Consider the following 22,051-nt stretch of genomic DNA (forward strand, 5'->3'; position numbering starts at 1 on the left):
CTTTCTTGTGCAGCTGATAGCTGGTTCCTGCTTCCACCCTTTATGTTTTTATCTGTTGCACTATCTTTCTTTAATTTTAGAAGTGAAGTAATTTGACCAAACAGTAAGGGAATACCAGGTACAAAATGAGACAGAGAGCGATGGGGGAGCATGACTTACTTTCTGCTGGTGGGAGTAAAGGGTCCTCAAACTAGCGACCTGAGAAGGAACTTCACTAAAGGCACCCAAGGTCAGAGCATCTGTGGTTTCTTCCTAGCAAAGTTGTGTGATCAACAGAGTGCAGATCAGTCAGTGTCACCAGATCAATGATGCTGCACCACGGTGCAGCTGCAAAGCCCAGGCCCTTATGGCCTCAAACTACTTGCTGGTTTCCAGAACAGTGATGAAGGGCTCTAATGTTCAAATTTGTGGGACTCCAGCCCACAGCTCAACAACTTCAGCTTCACCATTCATTCTGATCATTTGTACAGTGGTGTTTTGTAAATACAACCACAATGGCCACAAATACAAACACATAAAAGAAATAAAAAACAATCTGAAATGTGCTCAAATCTGAGGTTTGTGATCTAATGATGAAAATGAGAAAAGAAATTAGTTTACTGATTTACTACATAAACGCAAGGTCAGTTGTTGTTATTGTTGTTTAGTCTCCAAGTCAAGAGTTGATTAAACAATTCAATGATCAAAGCATTCATGCCATGACCATCCCAACTTATTTGCAGGGATAATAAACTTCAGAAAAACCTCCGCAGTGTGTTCTTTTTCTAAGAGGGTGGGGTTTGGTTTCATGAAGAATTAGCCGCTTCTTTTTAGCAAGTCAAATAACTACACAGCGGCTCCTTCCATTGGCTCATCACAAGCTTTTGGTATCTCTTATTCCCACAGCTAGCTAAAACAACAACCAAAACAACCAAACCATGATGAGGTGTTATGAACTTTAAGGGCTAAGATTTTTGACATTTATTAAAAACACCAACTTGAACCTGAAAAGAAGAGTAGGCCCTCCATCACAACTCAAGTGACCAAGTTACTAATTAGTAAACTCTCTGTGGAATTAATAACTCAGCTATCCAGTAAGCAAAAGACAACAGAATTCAAGGCCTACCAAAGAGCCAGTTTCCCTTTTCTGTTTCAAATTAGTATTTATAACAATCAAGAGTACATTTCACTAAGACAAAAATGAAAACAGTAGGCTCAGGACTTGTGAACCATCCAAAAGCATTTAGTCCAGTACATTATTCATACAACCATTTCATATTTTAATGGTGGATATTAAAAGAAACATAACCACCCCCAATAAACAAATGTGTGTGTGTGTGTGTGTGTGTGTGTGTATACATATATGCATGTATACATACATATATGTATCGACATACATACACACACACACATATATATACACATATATATATTTACATACATATGTTACACACACACACACATACATATAGTGTACATCGTTCAAAGAGAGGAATATCTATTTAGAATGTGTAATTAATGTCTGTTCTTGGAATGTTGCATGTTTTGTTTTCCTCCCCGGCCCTTTTCTTGCTATTCTGGTAATAAATCTTCGATTTCTTCATCAGCAAATTCATCCTCAACTTCCCGTCGTCGTGCCGCTGTCTTTGGCCGTTCTGCCTGTGGTCCGAGTGGATCTGTGTACGTGGCATCTGGAGAAAGAAAAGTAGTAAACATCATGCTATATCATGAAATACAAATTTGGGAGAGTACCAACATGGATGCTAAATGTTGACAATGATGATGGTGATGATGACACACACACACACACACACACACACACACACACACACACACACACACACACACACACACACACACACAGTTTGTCTCTGCATGTATATATATATATATATATATATATATATATATATGCATACAAGCTTTAAAGACACCCGATAGGATGGTTTTTAAGCTAGCTTCTGTGGAGGTCTCTTCATTGGGCCTTGGGCTCAACAATGACATTTCCTGCATTGAGTACATATTAAATTCTATTAAACTTGATCAAAGCAATGATATAATTTGTTGACTTGGAACTCATTGCAAAGCTGCATGATAAACATTTTTCGTCTTCCCATTCAGGGTCAGTACAAATAGCTTGTTTCCATTCCCTACCCTTGAACAACCAACATACGGCTGGCTGTAGGCAACAATGAACTTGCCTTTTGAAAGTTCAACGATAATTCTTCTGCTGCTACTTAATTTAAAGGCAATTTTATGTACGTAGGGCCTTACTTTTTGTACAAACGATTATTTGTAGTAGCTGGTACGTATCTAAACTCCTGGTCATAGTTTGAAGGAAAATTACACCACTGTTGCTAAACATTATTTTAAACTGCGACTTTTATGGTTTGGAATTGCTCTAAACGTATTTGACCATAAAAATGTTTGAAATTTAATATCTTTTTGTATTTTTTAAGGTAATAATAAAATTAGTTGAATCTATTTTCATGCAGATGGAGTGCACTAAATCTCCATAGCTCCAACAAATTTTAGTAATATCTGAAAAAATATTAAGTTTCCAACATTTTAATAGTAGAGAGTTATGAGAGGTAATATTGTATGAGAGAATGAGTTCAATACGTATTTCAGTCCCAAACGTTATGAAGTACATGTTATGGTTAAATTACTTGATACAGTTATAATATTTAGAGAAAGTTTTTTTTCAAAATGTTTATTTTGGAACTTACTTTTGGAAATAGTTATAATATTTAGGGAAGTATCTATTTCAAAATATTAGGATTAAGAAAAAAATCCTAAAATGAAGAAAAATGAAGAGTCATTGAATAGTGAGAGAGGAGTAAAGCATGAGGAATAGTAGAAGTGCCATAGAATAGTGAGAGAGGGGGTCAGAGAAATAAAGCTGAAAATATGTAACACACTGACATTCGCTTTCACATTTATTCTTCTTCTTCTTCTTATTATTATTATTATAATTATATATATATATATATATATATATATATATATCTATATATATATATATATATATTGAACTACTTTCAAAGAAAAGTCACTCAACTGATAAACATTCAACCACAAAAAGACACAAACACTAGCCTTGACCCCTCAAGTGAGCTGTCCCTTCTCTCTGTCTTTTCTACTACTACTATAACAATCCTTGCTCCAGATCAGCAAGGAAAGTACATGCATACATACATACATACATACATACATAAGAAGTGGCATCAAAAAGTTCCCAGACTAGTTCTGTAGTGCACCAACAGATGGCAGCACATGGTTGCATGCACAGTGAGAGCTAGCAGTGACCTTCATGAGGCTGTGTGCCGAGTGACATTGCTGTGTTTACTTCACAAATTGTGAAATTTGTGTTTATGTGATCACGTGTGTCTGCTGTAGTCTGTGATTTTGTCATGGACAGGAAGCTGCTACAGAAACGTTGAGCATGCTTCTGCAAGCTTTCAGTGACAAGGCAATGGGAAGATGACGAACTGTCTGGAAGATCTGCCATGAGCGTCATCCATGGAAATGTGGTATTGTGCATTGAGAATTCAACCCCCAGAGCCAAACCATCAACTGAGAGTCCTACTTTGATGTTTTGAAGTGTTTGAGGGTAGACATTCGATGAAAGAGGTTGGATCTATAGAGCATGAAGAACTGGATTCTTCACTGAGCTCTCCTCACTTGTGAGTTTCTCACCAAAAACGACATGCCATCACTTCCACACCCATCTTATTTACCAGATTTAGCACCTACAGAATTCCATCTCTTCCCCAAGATAAAAATGCAGCTCAAAGGTCACTGATTTAACACCGTTGCTAATATCCAGAGCAAATCACAAAAGGTCCTCAACTCGCTTATGGAAAATGACTTCCAGGCTGGATTTCAAAAATGGCAGGAGATGGTGTGAAAACTCAGGTGAATAAGTTATTTTTTATTAAATTTAACTAGTCCAGGAACCTTTTGATACCACCCCGTACATATACTTTTACACATAATTGCAGGTGCAGGCAGACACAAAGGAGGTAAAAATGGGTAGTGCAGAACTTGTTTGTGGAAATAAGAAATAAGAAAATACAATAAATAAATAAATAAAACAGCCTCTGCTACCATCTTAAACAGGTTCATTACGACCCAAACACTTTTACCCATCATCAGCAACCCCCCCCCCCAACTTCACCAGCACCCTCATCATTATGCAAACAGTTGACAAAAGAAGAGTACAAAATTAAATAAATAAATGGATAAATAAACACAATACAATAGTGTTATAAGAAATATGTGGGAACGGGATAATCCCTCATCTTTGCTAATCCTGTGAGCTATTTCCTGTATTGATGTCATCTCTAAGTAATAGATTAGCCTGCAGTCATGCAAAGGGGGGGGGGGGCAGTGAGAAAGCAAACAAGAGGGGACGCAGTTTATGTAGAGGAATGCCAATATTCATGTGTGTGCATGATTGTATATGCATACATACATACATATATATATATATAGACAGATAAATTATATACATACATACATTCACTTATATGACATATATTTATATATGCATACATAAACTGTTTATGATCTAAGCTATGGTGTATATTATGAATATAATCATCATCATCATCATCATTTAACGTCCTTTGTCCATGCACACACACAAACATATGTATGTATGTATGTGTATATATATGTATATATATATATATATATCAATCTCACTAGAGCTGGTATTATGAAAAAAGCCCCCAGTACATGTTACTAAGTAGTTAGCACTGAGATGGGCATCCAGCTATAGAAACCATGACATAGGAGATACTGGAGAACAACACCGTCTTTAGACCCAAGAGATCTAGTCAAGACATCTAACCCATGCTAGCATGGGACATGGGCATTAAGAGATGATGATGAGGAGGAGGATGATATCTATCTATCTATCTATCTATCTATCTCGAGCTTGGGACAGTCGTCTGGCTTGCCAGCCACTGTCAAATCATCCAACCCATGCCAGCAGGAAAGACAAGCATTAAATGATGATGATGATGATGATGATATACGTGTGTGTGTTATGTTCCTAATAGTTTCTAGTGATACATCTAAAGTGCTTGTAATCTAACCTTAATTTTTATGTGGGTGGGGTGAATAGGTGATTCTACAGTTCTGCTGGTATTGCTACCCTTGTGTTTTCACTGCCCATACTGTTTGTTACCATATGCAATTTGGACCAATTTTGAGGGTAAATTTCAATGTCTGTAATGTAATATGATCTTTTATCTTTTCATTAGCAAAGGTGTGCATTGTTTTATTATATTGCATTTTTCTTCGGTGCAGAGGGGAAGATCCTGGAACAATTTCTATAAAGGGTGGTGGGTACACAATCCATGAAGCCCTTTTTATGTTTGTTTTTATGTTATTTTCCACGAAGTCTCTGTTATGTTATAGATTATAGTAAGATAATTTTCTTGTGTCTTTTGATGGATTCCAGGAAAAGAGATGAATGACTTTTTCCATAACATGATGAAGTGAAATATTCTCATAACAAAATAAAATAAACAAAAAAAATAAAGGATATAATAACAAAACAAAAGAAAAAAGAAAATAGATTTATCATACACCCCCCCTACCTCACCAGTGTATCGGCATTTTCTTACAATAAGTTTAAAATGCTGATCTCCACCTGCAGGTGACAACAGGTAGACATTGACATTATTTTATATAACATACCTAACCATAAACATAGATTAAGAAATAAAGCTAAATAGCAAGTAGGAGGAGGAAAAAGAAGAAAAATAGCAAAGTATTTATTATCTATTGTGTTCCCCTCAGCTTCTAAAGATTTAGGCCTTATCACCTGCAAGGTTGAAACGCTAGGTCCCTGACCATGTATGTATATATATAGTTTTAGCTTATAAGATGAAACAAAGGGCCATGGAAAGTTACATACTAGGAATATCATTACAAGAACAAATTTGAAATAAGATAATTTGCGAATGAAGTGGAGTGAATGATGTGATTGCAGAGTACAGAAAACACAAGTTCCACTGGGCTAGATATGTTGTAAGGTTCACAGATAACAGGTGGGCCCATGCACTTGCTCAGTGATATCCAAAAGATCAGAAAAGGCCACTTGGATAGCTTCCACAATAATGGGAAGATGACCTAGTTAAGCAATTTGGGTCAAGATGGAAAAGAATGACACCATTGTGACAACATCTGATGATCTGGTCAATACTTTGATATGTGTGTGTGTGTGTGTGTGTGCATGTGCGCGTGTGTGAGTGTCTTTGTGTTTGTCCCCTTATCACCACTTGACAACCAGTGTTGGCATGTTTACATCCCTGCAACCTAGCAGTTCAGCAAAAGAGACCGATAGAATAAATACTAGGCTTAAAAAAATAAGTCCTGGGGTCGATTTGTTTAGCTGAAACCCTCCAAGGCAGTGTTCCAGCATGGCCACAGTCAAATGACTGAAACAAATAAACAATGAAAGAAATATATATATATATATATATATATATATATACATACGTGTGTGCGTGTGTATATATAGAAATAATTAAGATTCAGTTGAATCAGGTACTTAAGTTGAGGCATCAAGTCAATCCGGTATGGTCTGCATTAGGTGAATAAAAAACGAATATGCAACAGGGATACAGCGTTATAATTTTTTAGCAAATATTTCATCAGAACTAGAGACTAAAATAATTACATTGCTTCTCTTTACTTTTTTTTGTAGCAAAAATAGTAAAGAGAAGCAATGTAATTATTTTAGTCTCTAGTTCTGATTAAATATTTGCTAAGAAATTATAATGGTGTATCTTGTATTTTGGAAATCTATATGGTCGTCTGCTCTGAGGAGAGCAGTTTATATCAAATTGATGTAATGTTTGCATGAATCATTTAAATGGAGCCACTTGAAACAGCTGTAATGCACTGATACCTGGACATCCTTACTTATATATATGCGTGTGTTCGTGTGTGTGTGTGTGTGTACATGCATATCCATGTGTGTATCCACAAATCATACAAGACAATCAACACTGTGCCACATATTTGCACTGTTTGTAATGCAAATTTTAAGCAGCTCTCGAGGCTTGAAAGCCACTTATGTGCTCATGCACAGAAAAAAACATATCTGACGAGAAAGATGAAGTGGTCAAACTCTGAACAGGAACAGACTACCTCTATGCATGCAAGTACATGTGCATATATGTACAGTTGATCATAACCCCAACCAATTTCTAATTGGCTGTGGAGCACTGTCAATGGATCGATGAATACCTTCTTCAGACATATTAAGAAGTTCCATATGAGGTTCCTGCATTTCTAGTGACCATATCTAAATGTGAGTGGATCTATATCTATGTGTGTGTGTGTATGTGCATGCATATGAAGTGTGAAGGCTCATGCTCTAATGATTTGGGTGTTAGGTTCACAATCATAAGGTCATGGGTTCAATTCCTTGACAAGGTACTATGCTGTGTCTTTCAGAAAGGCACTTTATTTAGCATCGCTCCAATACACCTCACTGAAATGAGTACCAGCTGAGTATGAAATACTGGTGCAGTGCTCCCTCCGTCCAGCCATTATATCCTCAATGTTCCATTGGGTCTAGGGTGAAAGGGCTGAGGGAGTGTCTATTTCAGCAACCAAAAATATAAGAATTTAAAACAATTTGTGAATGCAGGGCATGTCACCAAGTCATAGTTGATTGCAAGTGATGGCTGTAGTTAGTTATATAGTGTGTGCATCCAACTTCAACACCGACTCCAAAAATGAAAGAATGGATAGAGCAGACACAGGCTACTTGTCTGGGAAGGAAGGAATTCTAAACAGGAGCTGATACACAGTAGAAAGAACACTTTGATATAATTAAAGACACTCTCTTTAGTGCATAATTCTAGGTGACATTATTAGCATTTTTCATATAAATCTGCCCAAGCCTACAGTTGGTTCTATGTTGCAAACTTCATCTTTTACATTAAAAATCCTCTCATTAAAATTTCATGTTGAATTATGTTCAAAACACCAACTTAATAAAGGCTATTTTACCACATTCTTTATAATTTTCAGAGTTAACTGGAACAATGGCTGTGAATTACACACAAAACACACACACACACACGTGGCTGGTGTTTTTAGCTTCGATCTACCAAAGTCACTAATCCATTCTGTGGAGGCATGAGGCATAGTGGTTACGATGTTGAGCTTATGCTTGCAAGATTGTGGTTTCGATTCCTGGACCAGGCAACACATTGTGTTCTTGAGCAAAACACTTCATTTCATGTTGCTCCAGTCTACTTAGCTGGCAAAGATGAGTAACCCTGTGATGGACCAGAGACCCGTCCAGGTAGGGAATTTATATGCCAAGAAAACTAGGAAACTGGCCCTTATGAGTTAGTATGACATGAGAAGGTAACTTTACTTTACCTTTTACTAATCAATTCACAAGGCCTTGGTTGGTCTGGAACTATAGAATACATTTGCTTAGCAGTGGGACTGAACTTGAAACCATGTGGTTAGGGGGCAAATGCTGTAACAACACAGCCACAACTGCACTTAACTTCTTAATCACATCAACATAAGAACATGGTTTTTAATTATTTGATTGAGACATGGCCAGATTTGATCTTGGAATGTAAAGAGTTACAACTAAATGCTGAAAGTTATCAACATCACTGATAAAGAATTCTGTGGGTGGTGGGGGCACATCAGTGAAAGGGAAGAAACGTATGACACCTGATGTGACATCTGCTTGATGGACGTATTGCTTAGAGATTCAGACCATGTAAATCAAGGTGTCTTCTGAACTACACACTGTTACACTACAGCACATCTGGCCATACAACACTACACCATACAACATCACAAACACTGCACAGCACACTACACCATACAACAACATACAACATGTTGTATCTCACATCAACACAGCACATAATGCTGCATGGCAACACAAACACCATACAACGCACAATAACACAAACATCATACAACAACACAGAACAACACATAGAACACTATAGCACACAACAACAACAACACAAACACTATACAATGCACAATGACATAAACACCAAGCAAAAGCACATTAATAGTTAAAAACCTAAAAGTGGTGCCTCCTAAATGATCCCAGAACTTTCTAGGAATGGAAATAAATGTCTATGAGCATAGGTGTGCTTGATCAGGGTTGGCCAGGGGCTAAACACAAACAACACCTATTACAGCAACAGCAACACCTAAAGCATGAGCCAGACAAAGAGCCTCTATGATGTCACAAGAATTGTCAGAGATAGCAGCTAAATCTGTCTCCAATCACACTGACTGTCATCTTATCATGAAAAGGAATTACATATTGGACATATTGCTCTTTGATGAATAGGTCTGATGGATTAACACTAGCCTGGGGCTAAAAGAAACAACAACTGCTGCTGATGCTGCTGCTGCTGCTGGTGGTTCTGTATGGTGGTGGGAGGAGGAGAAGAAGAAGAAGAAGACTGTCAAGTATTTTTAAATATGAGGAGCTACGTCATGCAAAAGAAAATAGATAACAGAAAATAATAATAATAATAATAATAATAATAATAACGACAATAATAATAACGACAATAATAACAACAACAAGATAAAAAAATATACAAAGAAATAAACAAAATAATCTTTTAATTTAATCTCTGCCGCATACTCTATACCCCATTTTTCTTTTTACAAAACAAAAAAGAAGTGGGTGATAAAATAACTAACAACCTCTAAACAATAATAATTCGGTCTTTCTAATAGTTAATCCCTCCTTTAGAGCACGAAGAAGCCAGATTGGCTACATTTTTGGGGTTCTTTATTTTTTTGGTATCATGTACTCAGTAATTATCCTTATATCCTATACATAAGATAGTGAGTTTGCTGCAGCAACTAATAGAGGCCTGCAGGCAAATATCCCACCTTCACCCACAACGTAAACCACACACACAGTGCAATTGCTGCCGCCACCACTACCACCACCATTGCTACTGCATTTGTTGCCACCACTAACCACTGCCACCATTTTGCCACTATGATTCCTCACCTCACCTTTTATCAAGGCAAGAAAATGAAAGAATGAGGACTGACCTTTTTGACCGATATAAACAGTTTATTTACAAATGCTTTCATGTTTTTTTTTTAATTTCTTTTACTTTTGTTTATGCTGAGTTCAAATGCAAAACATGCTGTCTGTCAGCTCCAAATATTTTTCCATAAACAATGAATTGTTTGTTACAATATCATAACAACATAAGCATAATATTGGTCTCAAATTCTGTCACAAGGCCAGTAAGTTTGGGTGGGGGAGGTAACTCAATTACATTGAACCCCAGTGTTTCACTGGCACTCAATTTATCAACTCTGAAAGGATGAAGGGCAAAGTCGACCGAGGCAGAATTTGAACTTAGAACGTCAAGTTGGACAAAATACTGCAAACCCAAATGGTCTGGCATGCTAATCATTCTGCCAGCTCACATAACATTGATGGTATCATACAGCAGGTAATACTATAATGATGCCACACAATAGAAAACTGCAACAGTAATAGCAATTTATTAGAGTTTACCAATGCTACACACAAAAGAGTGAGATACTTTTATATATATATATATATATATATATATATATATATATATAATACAGAATGGGACTAGAACACAAAACATCCAGACGGTTAGGTGATACAAAAAAGGGACAAAACATCCAGACAGACGATACGAAGAAAACAAGGACGGGTCATTTGGAATTTTGTTTCTTCAGTCAAGATCAAGATTATCTTTGCAATTTTGGCTGCTTATTCTCGATATTGCTCCAATCTGGCCAGCTCCAAGGAAAAACTAAGCTAAGGGCATTAGATTCCTTGGAAGAAAGCAGTAAATGTATACAAAAACAAGGACGGAAAAAAAACGAACAATGTTACACAAATAGAATAAAAATAATAACAGGACATAACAACAGATGTCTTTCGACTAAGGACGAATTAAATTAAGCCAGCGAGATATATATATATATATATATATATATATATATATATATATACATCACCATCATCATCATCATCATGCTTTTAACACCTGCTTTTCTACGGCCACATGCCCTTCCTGTCACCAACCTACACCTGTTTCCAAGCAAAGTAATATTTCCCCTCATGAGTGGACATGTTTCTGTGGAAATTTAGAAATGAAGGACATCACTTATATGATAGTGACATCTGCTTACAACAGTCACCCATACCCCACCCACAGTCTTCTTTCATTTTCTGTCGACCAAATCCATTCAGAAATTTATGTATTTGTGATATGCTAAGAAGCAGTGCACGGTACCAGGATTTACAACTCAAGTCAAATGTAACAGACTATTCCAAATCATTCTTAGAGTATCTGCAAAAGTGGGGTTTAAACTGTATGTATGTATGCAAGTACGTATGTAGCCATGTATATATATATATATATATATATATATATATATATATATATATATATATATATATATATATATATATATATTTTCTCTTCTTGTTTCTTTCTGGGCCAACCAAAGCCTTGTGAGTGGATTTGGTAGATGGAAACTGAAAGAAGCCCATCATATATATATATATATATATATATATATATAAATGTAAATCAGTGTGTATGTCTTTGTGCCTGTGTTTGTCCCCCCATTACCACTTGACAACTGGTGTTGGTGTGTTTATATCTGTGTAACTTAGCAATTCAGCAAAAGGGACCAATAGAATAAGTACTAGACTTTAAAAAAAAACAGTCCTAGGATTGATTTGTTTAACTAAAACCCTTCAAGGTAGTGCTCCTGCATGGCTGTAGTCAAATGCCTGAAACAAGTAAAGGAATAAAAAAAAAATACAAAAACAAATATGTTACCTATTTCTCTTGATTTTGAGGAACCATCTTCTATCACATCACCTGTTCGCTGACCACTGCCCAATCGGTCAGCCATCCTCTGTGTGACCTTACCACTGGATTTCCTGCTGCTGCTACCACTACCTGTCCTTTCTGAAATTTAAATGTGGAAAATGCAATTAAATGATAACACACACACACACACACACACACACACACACACACACATATGCTTGGCAAATGTATAAAGAAGTGCCGATCTCTAACTGTAGAGGAAATCTGTGGAAGAGGTAGAGCCAGGAAGACATAGGACGAGGTGGTGAAGCATGATCCTCAAATGTTAGGCCTCATGGAGGCAATGAGAAGTGACCAACACCTTTGGCAATATGCTGTGCTTGAGAAGACTCGTCAAGCCAGGTGAAATTGCAGTTGTAGCTGATGCCAGCGGCACATAACCTGTTTCAGTGGCACATAAAAGCACCCATGCTAGTGGCATGTAAAATGCACCCAGTACACTCTTGGAGTAGTTGGCGTTAAGAAGGGTATCCAGCTGTAGAAATTCTGTCAAATCAGACTGGAACCTGGAGCAGCTCTCCAGGTTAGCAGCTCCATTTAAACTGTCTAACCCATGCCAGCAGACACTAAATGATGATGATGATGATGTTGGTGACGATACATACATTCACATATGTATAACAGAATAAAGTACAGACAGGCAAATAACTAGAATCAGGTCAGGCCAGATTATGACTTTGATATCTTTCTACAATACACAGGAAGAGAAGAATGCTTCAAGGAATTTAAATCACAAGAGATCAATAAACAATCGATTCAGCCTCAGCACTAATTGACTAATTGTAGTTACCTATCAGCCACATCATCAGACGTAGTATTACCTGCAATTTACATACATATGTGTGTGTGTGAGTGTGTGTGTGTGTGTGTGTGTGTGTGAATGTGTGTGTGTGTGTGTGAATGTGTGTCTAAGCATCTATGTATATATATATATGGATACATATTCCAACTATCTATGTGAGAGCATCACTATGTACTTAATGTTGGCACCATCGTTGGTTAAATGTAGCATGACCAACTGAGCATGTTTAATTCATATCTAATCTTCTATTCTCCCTTGATCAAGAAATTTAATTCTACCATTCTGTGAAGCTATAAACTATGTTATTGAGACTTGGCACTCTAGATGTCTGTCAAAACTGTTCCTACTATAACGATAAATTTAAGTAGACAGGGGTTAACAAACGTACCACTATATATGCATGTACGCATACATGCATCTATATATGTATGTACATATGTATGTATGTATGTATGTATGTATGAATCTATCTATCTATCTATCTATTTATTTGTATATCTCTCTCTCTTTTATATATGTAGTCCTTCTCTTTTAGTGCCTTATAACTTAACACACTCACCGGTAAAATTTCCACTTATTTCTTTTGTAATTTTTCTAAAACTTTTGTTGCGTTTTGCAACCTTTTCAATAGTTTTGACTCTGTCTGTAATTCACACTGCATTCCTTTTTGTTTGTTTGTGTGCATGTGTGTGGGTTAGTGCGTGTGGCTGTGCATATACATGCATGTATGCATGTATGCATGCATGCATGTATGCATGTATTTATGTATGTATGTATTCTGCATATTCATGTGCCTGCGTGTCCATGTTTGTGTGTTTTTACGTAAGTGTGCGTGTGTTGGTATATGTGTGTATGTACCTCTATCTCTTTGTCTGTGCATGTCTGAGTGTGTGTGTATGTGTGTGAGTGTGTGTTTACCTCTATCTCCTTGTGTGTGCATGTCTGAATGTGTGTGTATGTGTGTGTTTTGCAACTATGTACTGTGTCAATGTAATCAACTTAACCTCTCCCCAGAATTTGCTGGCCTTTGAAACCAATAATGGATTTACATTTTGGCACAAGGCCATCAATTTCAGGGAAGGAGCTAGTTGATTGCATCAACCCCAGTACTTGACTGGTACTTTATCAACCCTGGAAGGAAGAAAGGGGTCAAAGTTGGCCTCAGAAGAATTTGAACTCAGAATGTAAAACTAAAAGAAATGCTGCTAAGTATTTTGCCTGGCACAGTAACAATTCTGCCAGCTTGTCACCATAATAATAATAATAATAATCCTTTCTACTATAGGCACAAAGCCTGAAATTTTCAGTGGGTGGACTAGCCAATTACATTGACCCTAGTGTTTCACTGGTACTTAATTTATTGACCCTGAAAGGATGAAAGACAAATTCAACCTTGGCAGAATTTGAACTCAGAATGTAAAGACAGACAAAATACTGCTAAGTATTTCACCCGATGTTCTAACAATTCTGCCAGCTCACCGCCTTTATTATTATTATTATTATTATTATTATTATTAATAATAATAATAATAATAATAATAATAATAATAATAATAATAATAACTATCAGGACTCGTGAAAAATTCACTGAAAACATTAAAAATGTAAGCGTCTATAAACAGTGTACAGGTGCCATGAGAAATGTTTGTATATTATGACCGTCTGCCTTGACATTCTGAGTTCAAATTCTGCCAAGGTCGACTTTACCTTACATCCTTTTGGGGTCAATAAATTAAGTACCAGTTGTGTACTGGAGTTGATCTAATCAACTTGCCCCTCCTCACAAAAATTTCAGGCCTAGAAAAGTATATTGTGACAGTTACAGAATATAGAAAGTAATGTAACACCAATGACTATATAATCCGACCAAAATATCTCAGTTACACAAACGTAAACAGAATTACTATTTAACCTTAGAATACATCGGACATATTCAAAGAACCATCTTGGTTTAGTGGTACGGAACGTTCTTCTGGTATTCTTTGATTCTCTTACTCGTTTCAGTCGTTTGTGGGACAAACACACACACACACATATCTATATATATGATGGGCTTGAAGGCAGCGGTGATGTTGGCTGGTGCCATTTTGTGGTTTGCGGGTTCTGCCGAGAGAGATCCAGCACACAATCATAGACATACAAACATACACATACATGCACACGCATACACAAACACATAGCTAGAGAGAGAGAGAGACAGTCAGATATAGTCCACAACGAAGTCTTCACCTCTCTCTCTCTCTCTCTCTTCCTACCTGTTGCTTTGCCACAGACTGGAATTGTTTCTGTTGTCTTCAAAAGTGAAATTGACATCCAATATTTGCTGTGTGTAAGTATCTACTGATTTAAGTATCTACCGTCTCTTTCACTTCTTGTCTGTCCTTCTTCTCTCCTGTTTTTCATTTAACAATGTGTATATGTATCTATGTATCTACTTCTCTAGCGATGAACGCAGTCACCACTCACTGTTTCTTTCACTTTCTCTCTTTCTCACACGCTTTCTCTCTCTCTCAGTCTCTTAGGTCCTCTCTGAAAAGGCAAAACGAACGCCGTCACCACTCACTGTCTCTTTCACTCTCTCTCTCTCTTTCACTCTTACTTCCTCTCTGAAACATTTAAAAACACAAAACGAACGCCGTCACCACTCTCTCTCTGTTTCCCTCTCTCTCTTTCTCTCTTACTTCCTCTCTCGCTTTGCCACTTCTTTGAAGTGTGACACACACTACAAGTATGTACAAAAACATAGAGCGTATTAATATTATTGATGATAATATAATAATAATAATAATAATAAGGAATTCTCCATTAAGACTTACCATACTATTAAGACAAGAAGACCAGACATGGTTATAGAAGACATAATAAACAGCAAGAACAGATTTTGCAATACCCTATGATAGCTGAGTCAATACCAAAGATCTAACCAAAGAGCTGAGGAGACTGCAGAAGATCAAGGCAACAATTATTCCTGTAGTAGTAGTAGTAGGTGCACTTGGCACAACACCCAAAATGCTACCTAAAAGACTGAAAGAAATTGAAATTGAAACTCGCATTGTTGACCTGCAGAATTCTGGAAGAATCCTAAGAAAGATTCTTGAGATTTGAGGAGACTTACTGTCGTCAAACCACAAGATAGAATATCTGCTAAATAAACTAGTGTGCATTAGTGAAATAATAGTAACGATAATAAATGTGATCAAATTCCAGCAACTGGTAATAGGTCAAGCTGGAGCACTGCCATAAAAAAAAAATTACCAAACTTTTTTTTATATATTAAATAAAAATATAAAAGAGAATGAAACTTTGAAAACCAAAGATAAGAGAGAAGAAGATACATTAAAGGAGTATTATTCAGAGATATATCACCTACCACTGCCAGCGCTTCCTTCTCGAGCATCTCGGTGCCGACCACTGCCTCGTCTGCCACTGTTGATTCTCTGAATGCCACAAAGAACAGAGGAAATTTAATGCAATGAAGCAGTGTTGAATATATATATATTACCACATATGTTTTGGAACAGTTTAGATTCTCTGTCTATATGATATAAATTGATATATTGGTCTATGTTCATATGTGTTTCCATCAACAAAGAGGGGTTTATATTTTATCTTCTTTGTCAACAGGAATACACACACACACACACATGTATATATATATGTATATATATATATATATATATATATGTATATATATATATATATATATATATATATATATATATATATATATATATATATATATATTATTTGAAGAAAAGCAACAAAAATTCAATAGGTTATAGCAGTACGTACGTTTTGTACAAACTTCATTTATTCATGTAGTGAGAACACTACATAAAATGTACAACTACATTTAATCCTGCAGGGTGAACAAATAGCAATGGAAAACACCTTCCCAACAAAGCAAGCTCTGTGTGGTTGCCAGTTTAGTTACCGATGGCCAAACACACCACCACCACCACCACCACCACCACAACAACAACAACAAGAACAACCATTTTACCATCGCTTTCAAAGGTCAGACGAGGGTTGCTATGGTCTAAATCAATTCTTATTTGGAGATACTGTTCTCCTAGACAGGGTAAAAACAGAGCAAGAGACAGTGCCTTGTTCAACTGTTCCCTTTTGTGACATGATTTCTATAGCTGTACAGCACTTGTAACATCAATCACATTACAGAGTGTACTGAACACACTTTGTTATGGCACCAACACAACGAGGGTGGTCATGTCCTTAACCAGTTTTAAGAATCTGTTCAAACATGCTTTGTCTCTTGCTCATTTGCCACTCACTTTTCATAGCGTGCTGATTGCATTTAATCAGGGTTTGCTTGTGCCAGAGACATCAAAATGTAGATTTATGAACATGATTATTTATTTGTGTCAATCTTATGCCCATATATATATATATATGTGATGGGCTTCTTTCAGTTTCTGTCAACCAAATTCACTCACAAGGCTTTGGTTGGCCTGAGACTATAGTAGAAGACACTTGTCCAAGGTGCCATGCAATGAGACTGAACCCAGAACCATATGGCTTGGAAGCAAACTTCTTACCGCACAGCCAGGCTTGCACCTATATATATATATATATATATATATATATATATATATATATATGTATGTATGTATGTATGTATGTGAAGTGGTTGGCATTTTGAAGGGCATCCAGCAGTAAAAACCATACCAAAACCGATCTTGCCTGTGCTTGTGCCATGTAAAATGCACACAGTTCACTCTGCAGGGTGGTTGGGGTTAAGAAGGGCATCCAGCCATAAGAACCATGCCAAACCAGACACAGTAGCCTGGTGTAGTCTTCTATCTGGCCAGCTCCTGTCAAACCATCCAATCCATGGATGACTGACATTAAATGATGATGATGATATATATAGAGTTTCATTCAAACTCACTAATGTGAAGATGTGTATGGTCAACTGATTGGTTCAGGAATGCAATGCCTGTTTGTCTCACATGAATTGATGCAAGTGATGCTAAATGCTGCCTTATTAACAGTGCCCATCTCAACACATAAATACCATCTATTTCTTCTTTCTTTTTGTTAAAGGGCAGATTTTTCAGTTGTGTACAAACTGGTTTTAAATACACATGACCAGATAAAACTACGACAAGGAATAAACACACGAGAAAAAAGAAAGAAAGAAAAAAGGAAAGAAAGAAAGAAGAAAAGAAAGAAAGAAAGAAAGAAAAAAGGAAAGAAAGAAAGAAGAAAAGAAAGAAAGAAAGAATGCAGATATTACCTGGTCACGTATTTCCTTAGCCTTTTCTGCTTTCTTTAGCTTTGTTGCATATTCTTGCGCATCTGGTAGACCCAGGTCAGCACTGATTTTTGTCAGAAACTTTAAACCTGTAACAAAAAAGACGAAGAGAAAATATGACACATATTCTTTTATAGGTTTCAGCCTCTAAAACACACACACACATGTATATAGTTCATAAATGAGATCAAGCTATTCTCTGTATAGAATACACTTAGTAGTACTCAAGAGATTTAAACTTGAGCGGATATAGAAGCAAATGTAGCGATAAACAAATTAGACATCAATATATACAGTATATTAAATTCATGAAATACAAAATATGTGTATTTATGTATTACATATAAAAAGGTCTGACTTACACAGAATACAAATGAAATACAAAATTAAAGGGGTGGATGAAAAGTGTTACAAATCCAACAGCTGTTTCTGAGGGCTCGGTGGTCCATAATAATGCTTGTAGATTGATTCCATCATAAGATGACATGAGCCTCTGTCTTCTGGGAAGAGATTTGAGATGTTATAGGAGAGAAGTCCAAAGGCAGAATGCATACTATTTATTCCTCCACTCCTTTAATTCTCTATTTCATTTGTATTCATACACATTTTTTTGTATTTCATGTATTTAATATACTGTATATATTGAACTGTCTAATTTGCTTATGCCCATATATATGGTCTGACAGCCATGACTGAGTTCTGCTGCTTGTGTGACAAGGTGCTGAGTCCTGTTGCCAGACACAGGGTCTTCCAGCAGCCACCCTCTCCAGGCATTTGATGTAGGCCTCCATGTTGAGTCTGAGGCTGTGTAGAAAGATGAATGGAGGCTTAACATTGCCATTACTAATGATCACTCCAAACACCATGATGTTGACTGGATGTTTGATTTTTATCACTCTTGGTACACGTTTTGGGGACACGGCAAGCCAATGGTTGTTCTGTATGTTCACCATCTGTTTGTATTGGAACTTCCGACATGAATGCCAAGCAGTACAGCATGTCGTCCAAATTTCTGGCAGAGTGAATTGCATCATGATGCTGTTTTTCTCACAGATGGTACCCAACTGACCCTACTATACTGAGTAACCAACAAAATCAAAAACAATGTGCATACATGAAATTAAAAACAATTTACTCATTGCACCCTGTATACAGATATTTTGATGTATACAGGGTGTGTACAGGGTGCGATGGGTAAACTGTCGCTGTTTTATATTCTTAATTTCACACATACTCTTTACTCTTTTACTTGTTTCAGTCATTTGACTGTGGCCATGCTGGAGCACCACCTTTAGTTGAGCAAATCGACCCCAGGACTTATTCTTTGTAAGCCTAGTACTTATTTTATCAGTTCTCTTTTGCCGAACCGCTAACTTACAGGGACGTAAACACACCAGCATCAGTTGTCAAGTGATGTTGTGGGGACAAACACAGACACAAAAAAATATACACATATATACATACATATACATATACATATATACGACAGGCTTTTTTCAGTTTCCATCTACCAAATCCACTTACAAGGCTTTGGTTGGCCGGAGGCTATAGTGGAAGACACTTGCCCAAGGTGCCACGCAGTGGGACTGAACCCGGAACCATGTGGTTGGGAAGCAAGCTACTTACCACACATGCACAAAAAAAGAAAAATTAGGTTTTGAACCAGTATTTCCTTGGATGACACCATCACTTCATGAGCCTAACATAAACTCTAATCCAATTTTATACATATATATATATATCATGGAGGTAGTGACAGGTGACTGAGACCTTTGATGATATACTGTGCTTGTGTAGACTGCTCAACCCAAGTGCGACTGTAGTCAAGGCCGATGGCAGTGTCACATCAATGGCACCTATGCTGGTGGCACATAAAATGCATCCACTACACTCTTGGAATGGTTGGTGCTAGGAAGGGCATCCAGCTGTAGAAACCATGTCAAATCAGATTGGAACTTGGTGCAGCTCGGCTTACCAGTATTTAGTCAAACCATCCAACCCAGGCCAGTATGGAAAGCAGACGGAAAATGATGATGATCATGATGAATACGTATACATACGTATACATATATATATATATATATATATATATATATACGTATTCCTCATGATCATCATCATGTGCTTCTTAAATGGCTTATAAACACCTTTCACACTGCAACTGTTTTCGTTCCAGCACACGATCTCAGATCAGGTCACTTGCTATGCAAGTACATCTCCATAATATATATATAGTATATATACATACATATATATGCACATATATATATATATGTATATGAACATATACATATATACCTATACATATATCATCATCATCATCATCATTATCGTTTAACGTCCGCTTTCCATGCTAGCATGGGTTGGACGATTTGACTGAGGACTGGTGCAACCGGATGGCTACACCAGGCTCCAATCTAATTTGGCAGAGTTTCTACAGCTGGATGCCCTTCCTAACGCCAACCACTCAGAGAGTGTAGTGGGTGCTTTTACGTGTCACCCGCACGAAAACGGCCACGCTCGAAATGGTGTCTTTTATGTGCCACCTGCACAAGCCAGTCCAGGGGCACTGGCAACGATCTCACTTGGCTTGTCGGGTCTTCTCATGCACAGCACATTTCCAAAGGTCTCGGTCAGTAGTCATCACCTCGGTGAGGCCCAATGTTCGAAGGTCTTGCCTCACCACTTCAGCCCAGGTCTTCCTGGGCCTACCTCTTCCACGGGTTCCCTCAACTGTTAGGGAGTGGCACTTTTTCATGCAGCTATCCTCATTCATTCTCACCACATGTCCAAACCAGTGCAATCGTCTCTCTTGCACACCACTACTGATGCTTCTTATTTTCAGCTTTTCTCTCAAGATACTTACACTCTGATGGGTATGCACATTGACATTACACATCCAGCGGAGCATACTGGCTTCATTCCTTGCGAGCTTACGCATGTCCTCAGCAGTCACAGCCCATGTTTCACTGCCATGTAGCATGGCTGTTCGTACACATGCGTCATACAGTCTGCCTTTTACTCTGAGTGAGAGTCCCTTTGTCGCCAGCAGAGGTAAGGGCTCTCTAAACTTGGCCCAGGCTATTCTTATTCTAGCAGTTACACTTTCAGCGCATATATATATTGTATATATACATATATATAAGTATATGAACATATATTTATACATATATAAGTACACATATCTATATGTATATGTATGTATATATGCATTCGTGCATGTGTAACTATATATCCATATACATATTCATGTACACACATATATTCATACATACAGATATGCATACAGGCATACACATGTATACTTAGAGACATTACATAAATTTATATTTCTAGATGCCAGCATATACATATGTGCAGACAGAGGTACATTGACAGAGCACATATCTGTACAAACACACACATGCACTCACCAACACGCATACACCCACACATATATGTGTGTAAATATATATATATATATATATATATATATATATATGTGTACACACACATATATTACTTATTGACAAACATAACTTTTCTTTATTCCTGAACATTTCCGAATAGAACAAAAATAAAAAAAAAAGAGAGGGAGAGAGAATTTATAGCAAAGCAAGTCTCTTGAAAAAAAAAAAAAAAAAAAAAAAACATGGAAGTGGCTAGAAGCTACAATAAGCACTATGTCCAACAGTCTTTATTCTATTGACAAATGTGAGACAGTAAAGTAACAGTACCCATAAAAATTTGGTAAAAAAAAAAAACAAACAAAATAACTTAAAAGCCTGAGAACATTCTATATAAAAAAAAAATGCGAGTTTTTCTTTTCATGCTTTGGTAAAAAATATTCTAAAAACTACACAGTACTGGTACTGTAAATTTACTTAGGTTTCGGTAAGAACTACTCCAAATGTTTAGTTATCAATTAAATACATTTTTCACTTCTACGTATGCTCAAAAAATATATATATCAGATTTATATATATATTTCCTTTCCTCCACTTTTTCTTTAGATTTCCTCTTCTTTAATAAAAATTTCTTTATGTGGGATAATTAACAAAAATAAAAATAAAAAAA

The 22,051-nt window shown here is 36.8% G+C and overlaps 1 protein-coding gene across 2 annotated transcripts in view; it reads right to left on the bottom strand.

Annotated features, from left to right (window-relative positions):
* Positions 1-1,122: 1,122 nt before the first annotated feature.
* LOC106867348 (intraflagellar transport protein 88 homolog) overlaps positions 1,123-22,051 on the bottom strand; it is a 101,475-nt gene continuing 80,546 nt past the window's right edge. For both annotated transcript variants that reach the window (XM_014912200.3, XM_089358285.1), the window contains exons 22-25: positions 17,978-18,084; positions 16,091-16,157; positions 11,865-11,996; positions 1,123-1,670 (exon numbers count right to left, since the gene is read on the bottom strand). In XM_014912200.3, coding sequence (XP_014767686.1) covers positions 1,552-1,670; positions 11,865-11,996; positions 16,091-16,157; positions 17,978-18,084 — 425 coding nt within the window. In that variant the 3' untranslated portion in view covers positions 1,123-1,551. The remainder of the gene's footprint in view (positions 1,671-11,864; positions 11,997-16,090; positions 16,158-17,977; positions 18,085-22,051) is intronic.

This window comes from Octopus bimaculoides, chromosome 10 (genome assembly GCF_046866305.1).
Source record: "Octopus bimaculoides isolate indiv1 chromosome 10, ASM4686630v1, whole genome shotgun sequence".
Taxonomy (NCBI): domain Eukaryota; kingdom Metazoa; phylum Mollusca; class Cephalopoda; order Octopoda; family Octopodidae; genus Octopus; species Octopus bimaculoides.